A 12,500-nucleotide genomic window follows, 5' to 3' on the forward strand; every position below is an offset into this window, starting at 1 on the left:
TGTGAGAGTGTGTGTGTGTTTGTGTGTGTGTGTGTGTGTCCTGCCGGGAGGCTGCAATTAAGTGCAGTGAGTGCTCGTCTCATCACCGTGTTTCTGTTCTCCTCCGTTCATCAGTGTCTCTCCCTTCATTCTCAATCACTCGCTCTTCTGTCTGTCTCTCCTCAGAATCAGTTCCCCGTCTCTCCTCTGCTTGTGTGTGTGTGTGTATGTGAGTGTGAGTGTGTGTGTGTGTGTGTGTGTGTGTGTGTGTGTGTGTGTGTGTGTGTGTGTGTGTGTGTGTGTGTGTGTGTGTGAGTGTGTGTGTGTGTGTGCGAGTGTGTGTGTGTGAGCTCCACCTGAGAGTTGCTCACGCCGGCCCGAGGCCCTCGAGCAGATCAAACATCAGGAATTTTTATAGAGCTGTAATGTCACCATTTGCTTCATCGAGAAACATGAAAGGAATTATTAATCTGTCATCGGCCTTTAATGTAACGCCAGAATCCGGAAACACACATTCCTCCGGCGGGAATCTCCACATCTAATTAAAACAGCGACTTAACTAAGAAAAATGAAGATTCTGGGATTATTTACTCACTTCAGAGCCTGTATTTCTTCTGTGAACTGAAAAGTTTGTGGTCAGTTATTAAAATAAAGGAATTCTTTTATTCATTAATGACGCATGAAAATGTTTAAAAGTGACAGTAAAGACATTTATAATGTTACAAATATACTATTTAAAATAAATACTGTTGTTCTGAACTTCCTATTCATCAAATAATCCTGAAAAATAAAATGTATCACGGTTTCCACAAACATACAAACTGTTTTTAACACTGATAATAATCATAAATGTTTCTTGAGCATCAGATCATCATATTACACTGATTTCTGAAGGATCATGTGACACTGAAGACTGGAGTAATGATGCTGAACATTCAGCTTTGATCACAGGAATAAATTACACTTTACTATATATTCACATAGAAATTGGTTCTTTAAAATTATAATAATATTTCACAATTTTTACTGTATTTCTGATCAAATAAAGCAGCTTTGATGAGCAGAAGAGACTTACGGAAACATTAAAACATGTGTACTGACCCCAAACCTTTAAACGGTGGTTTATGTAGATGAATTAGAAGAATATTCAGAATATCCTATTTATGCAGGTCTATTAAGCTCCAGAAAGTACAAATAAAAAAAGATAAATATAATATATTTCATAAAAAAATATATTTATAAAAAAATCATAAATGTAGTCCATATGGCTCAGTAACTATCATAGTGCACAAATCATGTTATGGTGTTTCTCTGCTATTTTTGGACCTCAACCTCCTAATTCACTTACATTGTATTAAATAGAGCAACGAGAACGTTCTTCAGAGCGTGTGTGCGTGTGTGCGTGTGTGTGTGTGTGTGTGTGTGTGTGTGTGTGTGTGTGTTGTGACTGATATTTCAATAGTGGCATTAGACTGGCGTGTGTGAAAGCGAAAGTGGTTATTCCAGAAACACACACACACACACACACACCGAGCGATGACTGATTTGTGCTCATGTAAGTCCGTGGTGTTTCACTGGCAGGTCTCAGATGCGGCGTCGGGTAATTTCGCTGTTTCTGCTTCCACACGCAGACGAGAGTGTGTTTGAGCGCTTGGAAAGCCCTTTAGCTTGATTTATGACGCTTCAGGGTGAAGAGACCAGCAGTAGCTCACGCGGTTATTGATTGTGTGTGTGTGTCTGTGTGTGTGTCTGTGTGTGTGTGTGTGTGTGTGTGTGTGTGTGTGTGTGCGCGTGTGTGTCTGTCTGTGTGTGTGTGTGTGTGTCTGTCTGTGTGTGTGTGTGATTTTAAAACACCCTTGTGTCAAATAGGTCTCAATGTGTAAGAATAAAAACAACCTTACGTTATGAAGACAAAATGTCCTCACAAAGATGGCAACATCTGAGATCCTGTCCTTGTCCCCATAAAGGTATACATCATACAGAATTAGTTTTTTTGAAAACAAAGATTGTGAACCAGACGTGTGTGTGTGTGTGTGTGTGTACAGGTTTATATTACATTGACCAAATGTCCCCACTAGGATAGTAAACCTGAGATCTGCTACACTGAGGAGCAGCCAACGGTTCCCACGAGGGAAATGGGTTAATACACATACATTGAAAATGTAAAAATGCAGAAAGTTGTGTGTTATGTATGGGTAGGTTTAGGGGTCGGTTAGTGTGTGTGTGTTTATGTGTTTCTGTGTGTGTGTGTGATGGGTAGTGTTAGTGTAAAGGGACAGAATATACAGTTTGTACAGTATAAAAACCATTACGTCTATGGAGAGTCCCCTCAAAGATAGCGAAACTGTGTGTGTGTGTGTGTGTGTGTGTGTGTGTGTGTGTGTGTGTGTGCGCGTGCGTGTGCCTGTCTGTCTCTGTGTGCGCGCGTGTGTCTGTCTCTGTGTGCGTGCGTGTGTCTGTCTCTCTCTCTGTGTGTGTGTGTGTGTGTGTGTGTGATTTTAAAACACCCTTGTGTCAAATAAGTCTTAATGTGTAAGAATAACAACAACCTTACGTTATGAAGACAAAATGTCCTCACAAAGATGGCATCATCTGAGATCCTGGTTCTTGTTGAACATTTTTTGGTCCCCATGAAGAAAAAAGCTTTTAAATCATACAGTAAACAAAAAAAAAAGATAGTGAACTAGACGTGTGTGTGTCCGTGTGTGTGTGCGCGCGCGCTCGTGTGTGTGATTTTAAAACACGCTTGTGTAAAATAGGTCTCAATGTGTAAAAACAAAAACAATCGGTAACACTTTACTGCAAAAAATAACTTGTTTTCCAGTACAAATATCTTATATATTATATCTTAAATCAAGATACATTCACTTAAGATATTAAGTCTTGTGTAAAAAAAAAAAAAAAACATAAAAAAAGTCAGTTTTGAATGTTGAAATTTACATGAACTAAGATTAATAAATGCTTTAGAAGTATTTTTCATTGTTAGTTCTTGTCAACTAATCAATTGAACGTTATTATAAAGTGTTACCCAAAAAATCATTAATCAGAATCAAGTAAATGGACAGGACGAGCAGAAACGGGACGGCGAGTGTGTGATGGAGTGTTTTACTCTCAGCGTTGTTTCAACATGCTCATATATTTTCTAGTTTGTCCCAGTGAGACTGATAAACCGTGTGTGTGTGTGTGTGTGTGTGTGTGTGTGTGTGTGTGTTTGTGTGTGTTTGTTTGAGTGAGTGTGTGAGAGAGAGAATGTGTTTGAGTGAGTGAGTGAGTGAGAGTGTGTGTGTGTGTGTGTGTGTGTGTGTGTGTGTGTGTGTGTGTGTGTGTGTGTGTGTGTGTGTGTGTGTGTGTGTGTGTGTGTGTGTGTGTGTGATGGGTAGTGTTAGTGTAAAGGGACAGAATATACAGTTTGTACAGTATTATAAAAACCATAACGTCTGAGTCCCCACAAAGACAGCGAAACCGTGTGTGTGTGTGTGTGTGTGTGTGGTTCAGAGCCAGGCTAATGGTCTCTCTCAGTGTCCCCACGGGCTGATGAGATATTACAATTAACGAGAGATATGAGAGGATCGTTGCTCTTGTTTAATCTTGTATCTGATCATCTGTATGAACTGATCATGACTGACTTTTAGGGCTTAAAAATTAGGCCTTAACAATCAGCTTTAAAAAAGATGTGTATATACACGCACACACACACACACACACACATCTTTTATATATACAGTATTTATACACTGCCATTTCAAAGTTTGGGGCAAGCAAGATGTTTTATTTTGAAACAAAAAATGTATAATCATAAATCATAATATTATACTGATTTCTGAAGGATCATGTGACACTGAAGTCTGGAGTAAGGATGCTGAAAACTCAGCTTTGATCACAGGAATATATTACATTTTAACATTTGGTAACATAAAAAACAGTTATTTTAAATGATAATAATATTTCACAATATTACTGTTTTTACTGTATTTTTCATCAAGTTTTCATGATTTCTGATACACACTGCATCATGTAGTAAATAAAGAAACATAATCTAATCAAAATAATTATTTAACCTAGTAATGTGAACTAACGGTGTGTGTGTGTGTGTGTGTGTGTGTGTGTGTGTGTGTGCAGGCGGCATCGCAGGCGGCATTGAAATCTGCATCACGTTTCCTACAGAGTATGTGAAGACACAACTACAGTTAGACGAGAGAGCCAATCCCCCCCGATACAGAGGCGTCAGTGAGTACACACACACACACACACACACACACACACACACACACAGCCCCTATCCCTAAACCTGCCCATCACAGGAAACATTTTGCATTTTTACATTTTTAATAAAACATAGTTTTTTATGTTTTTTAAGCTATTTGAATTATGAGGACTCATAAACCAGGTTTAAGTTGTAATACCAGTGTAATACACATGTCATTATACACATTTGTGTCACACACACACACACACACACACACACACTCTCACACACATGTATGACATGCTCATCCTCTTTGGAGTTAATTAGTGAAACTCTCCGGGCCAGAACTGATTCCAACCTGATGCTGCGCTCAGGAAGTAAACAAACTTATCTTCTCTCTCTCTCGCCCTTTCTCTCTCTCTCTCTCTCTCTCTCTCTCTCTCTCTCTCTCTCTCTCTCTCTCTCTCTCTCTCTCTCTCTCTCTCTCTCTCTCTCGCTCTCCCTCTCTCTCTCTCTGGCTGAAGCTCAGAGAGCATTTTAACGATCCTTCTGTTGATTTAGCAGAAACACAGACAGCTGCTCTTCTTTGCACATCTCCAATACTCGGATGATTGCTCTGGGTCCAATAACAGTGTGAAATGTCTTATCAAAATCAATACTAATAATTAAAAATGTTGTTAAAGCGTGACATTGTTGTAATGATGTTGTGTTGTGTTTTCAGCGGACTGTGTGTCCCAGACGGTCCGTCATCATGGAGCGAAGGGTTTATATCGAGGCCTGAGTTCGTTACTGTACGGATCCATCCCAAAATCTGCAGTCAGGTAAACACACACACACACACACACACACACACACACACACACACACTCACTCACTGAAGCGGCTGCGTTTACTTCAGACAGCTGACATTTATTATGCGGATTGTTTTTGTTCTGGCGGGATCCGTCTCTCTCTCTCTCCCCTGAGAGTGTGTGTGTGTGTGTGTGTGTGTGTGTGTGTGTGTGTGTGTGTGTGTGTGTGTGTGTGTTTATCTGACGGAGGCGACGGTGTGTGTCCAGCGCTGTCTGTCAGACTGATGCTCTCGCTGCTCCTCTGGTCACTTCATCACACAAATAAAGCATGTCACATATATAAATATATATCTCAGCTCTGCGCATGTGAACTTCTGTCAGTGTTTACTCACCCGCTGTCATTCACACACACACACACACACACACACACACACACACACACACACACACACACACACACACACGCACGCATGACTTTATGGATCATGAACTCTTCACAATGATATTTCATAGTGGCCATAACCCGACACAAAGCAGTGTAAAGTATCCAACAGAAGTCCTTACACTTGTGAACTGCATTCTACGCTTTTTAAGGATCATTAATATACTTTTATATTCTATTACGTTTTTTTTTTTTTTTTACATTTAATTAGTTTTTATTATTATTTATTTTAGTAAAAAAAAATAATAATATTGTGTCACTAGCGACCTCACCGCCAGCCACTGGCGACCAGCAGCGACAAAGTCTCTTGTAGTGTGAACGCAGTTTTAGACTCCGGAGCGACTTATAGTCCGGAAATATTATAGTTATGAAATATAACATAAATATGCCTGCATTAGGAATAAGGCGGTAAATGTACACACTTATTTCCTCAAACACCCCTGAACATAATAATAATAACATCCATCACTTGTAATATATATATATGTTAAAAACTAGTTACATTCTGCTGGAAAGTTCTACAAATAGTAGGACAAGTGATAATATATATATATTTTAGGGCTGTCAAAAGATTAATCGTGATTAATCGCATCCAAAATAAAAGTTTGTGTTTACATAATATATGTGTGTGTACTGTGTATAATTATTATGTATAAATACACACACATTCATGTACATATTTAAGAAATAATTGCATTTATATACTGTATAAACATTTATATTATTTATAAATATTTTATATATAAATATAACCAATTTCTCTTAAATATATGCATGATTGTGTTTTTTTTTTTTATATATCTAAATAATTATACACAGTAAACACACACATATTATGTAAACACAAACTTTTATTTTGGATGTGATTAATCACGATTAATCTTTTGACAGCCCTAATATATATATATATATATATTAGGGCTGCACAATATATCGAATTTATCGAAATATCGCAAATGTATATATCGCAATATGCATATCGCAACAGCTTGCAATAAATGGGGTCATGAACAAAAGTTCAAAAGACAAAGTTTTTTTTTATCTTTAATAAGTATCCGGATATATTTAATTCATACAGTGAAAACTAAGCAATGTTTTAGTTTTATATTTTATGATTCAGTATCTTTTATTAAATAAAGCTAATGTAGGATAACCTGAAGCCCTGAGGTTTACACTGATGTTAAAATAACACTTCTTACGCTACAGTAAAACACTGATGTTCACTTTCACAAGTTATAAGGATGTTTTCTTGTCATAAAAATAATGTGAAACACATGTAGGTTATATCATTTTAAATATATTTTAAAGGATAATTCCGGTATTTAACACCTTGAGTCTATATTGTAGTTTGTTTTGGATGAACAAGAGTGGTGGACAACATTTTTTTGACAATGGTTCCTCTCTCGAGTTTTTGACTATAAAAGAATTGGCCATGGACCCATTTAACATTGGAGTCAATGGGCATGTCCGAAAATGTCATTAAAACAGCCAATAATGTTCGTTTACAAAACTGTTAAACTCACCGAGTGATTAGTGATGTTCGTTGATGTTCCAGAACCAAAAAGTGTTACGAAATACAGTTTCTGTCGTGTTTTATTCGTAATTTTGTAAAATCCCATTGTTGAAAAAATAGTTCCACTATAGCAAAATAAACGGATTGGAATCATATATTGCGACGATATATTGTTTATAATCATCAACGAACACCACTAACCACTCGGTGAGTTGCACAGTTTTGTAAACGAACATTATTGGCTGTTTTAATGACATTTTCGGACATGACCATTGACTCCAATGTTAAATGGGTCCATGGCCAATTCTATTATAGTCAAAAACTCGAGAGAGGAACCATTGTCAAAAAAATGTTGTCCACCACTCTTGTTCATCCAAAACAAACTACAATATAGACTCAAGGTGTTAAATACCGGAATTATCCTTTAAAGATAATTTAAGTTTATTTTACACACTTTAAGCATTATCGTATCGCATATTGAATATCGCATTATTTAAGGAGTTATCGCATATTGCATTTTTCTTCAATATCGCACAGCCCTAATATATATATATATATATACAGTATATATATGTATAGAATAGAAGAGAAAGTGTTAGTATTACTGTAGTGTATTCTTGTGAATGTAGTGCATATAAATCTGATCTGGTCCCGACCGGTTCTGGGTTTGTTTCTTTAAGTGTGTGTCACTGTCCCTTCATCCAGCGCTGCATCACTCAGATTGATTCTCCTCTCTTCCGCTCCTCTCCTCCGCTCCGGTCTTCCCCCTCTCTTCATTAGCTGATTGGACTGGTTTTGTGTGTGTGTGACCTTGCGTTCGCTCCACTAATGGAGTGTGTGTCGTATACGCCTGAGTCTGACGCAACGCTGGATCCAGCCCAGATTGCATTCGTGACCTCAGTCTTATTTTAATGCAGAACGCCACACACACCCAAACCATCGACCGGCCACTGAAGCTGCTTACAGGTGAACTATGCAGGGTTTTACCTTAACCGAACAGGGGTGCGTTTCCCGTACAACTATACAGCTCGCTGCTTAACTATCATAGTATTATTCATCGTTGGAGAAATCAACTAGCTAGTCACGAGTGTTTCCCGAAACCGTATGTCGCAAAGTATCGTTCAACCACGTTGGTTTATACGTCTCGCACGTGGTGGACTAATAACTTATTTAAATGAATCTGTTTGAGATCGAATTAACGCTAGATTTTGTCATATAAGTTACAGACATGGCATCTGAAGACCATTTCTAATTTTTCTCAGTTATTTTGCTTTATTACCAGACTCAATATTTGTCTCGTTCTTACATAGTTGAGCACGTTCGCACATGGGCAGTCTTCAAAAACGGTGCTTTAAATCTCTTGACAAACTAAAAGACGTAAATCGGTCTTTGTCAGACACGTGGGTTTGTTGTGTGTGACGTCACCGCGCCGCCATTTTTGAGGTATCGCTACTGACTGTGAGCATTGAAGAGATTACAAGAGTAGAGATAACAAGTAAATAACTCGCAAAACTGGAGAAGAACAAGAAAACTGAGAAAAGGCCGTACCACAATGAACTCGATAAATATGGCAGGTACCGTTATTTGGAGAAATTGTCATCCATTCAGAACATAGATCCATATATGATCTGACTGCAGTGAGTTGGAGTGCTGATCCCGCATTGTTTTCCTCATCCTCATACTTGGACATTGTCAACTATCTTGTTTATGGGATAAGCGCATATACCAGTGGATAATTTAAAAACTATAAATCTCTTAAAGCCCACGGACATTTCACCAACGGCTGTGTACAGGATTTATTTACATTCCCACCGAAGGACACAGTAGTAACAGCAAATATAGGTTTGCTGTATTGATGATGATGATAATGTCATGTTAAGGATTGTTTAGTTTGAAAAAAGAATGAAAAACTCAATTTTCCAACAACAGAATACCCCAGCATCGATACCTTACAAATGGCGGCTACGCCCATAATGCACTTCGTGTATCACGAGTGTGACGTCACCTGACAAAGACCGATTACATTTGTATGTATTCTAAATAAAAAACACGGGTTGTGCTGAATGTCAGCTTGATTATTTAGCTAAAGATAAGGATTTATTCAGTCTACATCTCATGTAAACTAGAAACTCTGCTTCTAACCACAGATCGAGAGCTGTCGCTCCAACCACACAAGTTTGCGATGCTGTTTGCGAACGTTCGTTGGAACGATGGTTTCGGGAAACACCAAATCGTTGAACTGCTGATAACGACGGAACTTGCGTCCATAGTTGGCTAACGATGCTTTCGGGAAACGCACCCCTGCTTCGGAGTCATTGGATTGGTATATTACTTTTTTCGGATTGAATGGTGGTCGTCTCGCCTTGTGAGCGGAAAAACACACGTGCAACTTTGGGCCGCCGGGCCGCGGCGTCAGGAAGCATCACGTGATGTCTCGCGATGTAACGAATTGCTTTACCGCAAAAAAAAAATCTGCTAAAATTCAGTCATTATTGCGGTCCTTCACGCTGTTCGAACCCGAATGAAGAAGCCATTGTAAAGAAAGTACATCTGAGGCGTTTAGAGACTCCATTTGTCCATTATTTATTTCTAAAGAAACACGACAATGTATAAAAGGCTTCATTACCTTGTATCTTACGTTATGTCCCCGTAGAAGCCGTTTTTGTAAAAATAGGCTAATGATTGTGTCATAACCACTCGACTCTCTTTCGCACTGTAGAGAAATTACCGTATAGACCGACGGAGAAGCTCACGGGGAATCGGGGGGACGTGGAGGCATGAAGTCGAGGGAGAAGCCCATAGAGAGTGATGAAGTTGCTCCCGCTGCTAGCTCATGGACAGCTAATGCTCACGCTCTCCGTCTCTGAGAGATTCGGAAGGGAATGATTCAGATTTCTCTCGGCACAGCGACTAGAAGACTGCAAACGGTCAGACACGTTGCTCACGTGACCAAGCTCAGTTTGAGTCTGCGCAGTTCGCCTGGCGATCAGGAAGTGAGTGCTTCTAATGGGCTTCACTTTTCTCCGTTGAAATCTATGGGGTCGCTGTGTCCAGTTTATATACTGTCTATGGCTTTAATAGACCCCTTTTGCGCCGACGTCACAGTTACGTCACGGCGCTAGCTGGTTGCAAAACAGAGTGAAAACTGGAGGCGGTCAATACAAACCAGCACAGATTCGACTACATAATAAGGAGCTAAAATTACTATTGTTATTATTAAATGTCATCTTGTTGTGTTGTTGGGTTCTAGAATAGACAGAGTACAGGCTCCAATTTTACATTTTATCGCATAATGTTTTCTAAATTATTGTGATTATTTGTGAATCATCTATGATTGTTTTGATTGATTGTGACTAGACTTTTTGAAGAACCTGATAAGAAAGCGTAATCAAATACATAGTTAAAAACTGAATATGCTGTATCTGGAATCTTTATTTCTAGAGAATATTCACATGATTAACATTGCACCGTAATGTCACTCTTTACATCGTCATCTTCTTGGCGCTGGCTCGGCAGAACTTCGGGTCGTAGAGAGTCGTTCTTTCATTAGTGCCACAAAATGTGCAGTATTCAAAGCACTGTTGAAGACTGTATCCCACAATGCACTGCACTCGACTTGACTGTCTTGTTAGTGGAAGTTGCATTCTGTCAGGTTGAAAAGCTACATAAATTATTTTGAAATTGAATTTTAGTCAGTTGAATTTGATACATATGGAGAGAGAGAGAGAGAGAGAGAGAGAGAGAGAGAGAGGGCGAGAGAGAGAGAGAGAGAGGGCGAGAGAGAGAGAGAGAGAGGGCGAGAGAGAGAGAGAGAGAGGGCGAGAGAGAGAGAGAGGGCGAGAGAGAGAGAGAGAGAGAGAGAGAGAGAGAGAGGTGAGAGAGAGAGAGAGAGAGAGAGGGCGAGAGAGAGAGAGAGAGAGAGAGAGGGCGAGAGAGAGTCGAGTGTTCAGGTAGAATGAGAGAGAGAGAGGGCGAGTGTTCAGGTAGAATGAGAGAGAGAGAGTCGAGTGTTCAGATAGTTTGTTTTCAGCTCGTCTGTTCATCAGTGTTATGAATATCTGCGGTCGAGTCTCTCACAGGAATACTCGTGTCTGTTAGACGGAAGCGCTCTGCTAATGCTCACCTGTGGCCGCCGGCGCCGGAGGCTTCACTGCTGACTCAAGAGGAAGTGCACTTCACACACGCCTCAGATCGCATCCGAGCGCGGGGACTTGTGGCTGATCAGCAGTTATTATATATATGTAACTACGGTCACAGTATCGAAAGGCCTGTTCTGTTGCATTTTCCCAATGACAAGAGTTTAAAAAGAAGAAATTCCTCCTTTGATTTATTTATTTTATTGATTTATTTTATTATTATTTTATTTTTCCTAAATTTTCCATTGTGGAAATGCGTGTCTGGGATGCATTTTATTTTATTTTTTAAATTTTAGTTATTTAATTCCATTTCATTTTTATTTTATTCCATTTTATTTAATAATTTTATATTTATTTATTTTATATTATATTTTATTTTATTTAGATTTATTTCGTTTTATTTTATTCCATTTTATTTAATAATTTTATTTTATTGCAAAAATAGAAGAGTAGACTACTATTTTTTTTTGTTAAATCTTGAATTATTTATTAATTGCTTGAATTAAATTAATTATTTTATTATGTTTCGTTTTGGCTTTAGTTTTAGTTCTATAGCGCTGCTGTTCAGTGTGTCTGCATACATCAGTTCTGTGGAAATGCGTGTGTGTGCGTGCGTGTGTGTGTGAGCGTGCGTGCGTTCGTGCGTGCGTGTGTGTGCGTGTGTGTGTGTATGCATGTTTGTGCGTGTGTGTGTGTGTGTGTGTGTGTGTGTGTGTGTGTGTGTGTGTGTGTTAACAGGGTTTCTGAGGTTCAGCATCTGATTAATTTCCTGCCCTCCAGCTCAGCTTTATTCTCTAATGATTTCTTGCATCACATTTGAAACAGAGCCGTGTATGATGATGATGATTATGATTATGCAATATTGTGAACAGGATTATGATCTCTGCAGGTTTGGTGTGTTCGAGATCCTCAGTAACCAGATGAAAGATGAGTTTGGGAAGCTGGACAGCACTCGTGGTCTGGTGTGTGGTTTGGGTGCGGGAGTGATGGAGGCCGTCCTGATCGTCTGTCCCATGGAGACCATAAAGGTGAGGTCAAAGGTCATCTAGCTTAAAATACCACATCCTGCTGCAGTGTTATCTCACGTGCTTCATCATCTCTCACATTTCCAGGTGAAATTCATCCACGATCAAACCTCAGCTAATCCCAAATACCACGGGTTCTTCCACGGCGTGCGTGAGATCGTCCGGACTCAAGGTGAAGAGCTGAGCTGTGTTTTGACTCTGTCTCCGCACGGCTGTGGGAAACACTCAGTGTCCCGATCACAAGGCCTTCTCATTCCTGCTCTACTGGCTCTGCTGAGTTTCCCATGACAAGAGTTTGATAGAGAAGCAACTCTTCCCCATAGGCCCCTGCACACTATCCGTTTATATTACTGGTTCAAACCATTTGCCCGACAGTCGTAAGGATGATGGAGCTTTTATTTTACTTTACTTTACTTTACTTTACTTTC

General features: G+C 39.3%; 1 protein-coding gene across 1 annotated transcript in view; it reads left to right on the top strand.

Moving 5' to 3' along the window:
* The window catches only part of LOC307011628 (tricarboxylate transport protein B, mitochondrial), a 25,760-nt gene that overhangs the window by 10,056 nt on the left and 3,204 nt on the right, over positions 1-12,500 (top strand). Inside the window, exons 2-5 of the mRNA XM_079637520.1 lie at positions 4,099-4,206; positions 4,887-4,986; positions 11,937-12,075; positions 12,160-12,244. Of these exons, the coding sequence (XP_079493646.1) occupies positions 4,099-4,206; positions 4,887-4,986; positions 11,937-12,075; positions 12,160-12,244 (432 nt within the window). The remainder of the gene's footprint in view (positions 1-4,098; positions 4,207-4,886; positions 4,987-11,936; positions 12,076-12,159; positions 12,245-12,500) is intronic.

This window comes from Phoxinus phoxinus, assembly GCF_949152265.1.
Source record: "Phoxinus phoxinus genome assembly, chromosome: 15".
Classification (NCBI taxonomy): domain Eukaryota; kingdom Metazoa; phylum Chordata; class Actinopteri; order Cypriniformes; family Leuciscidae; genus Phoxinus; species Phoxinus phoxinus.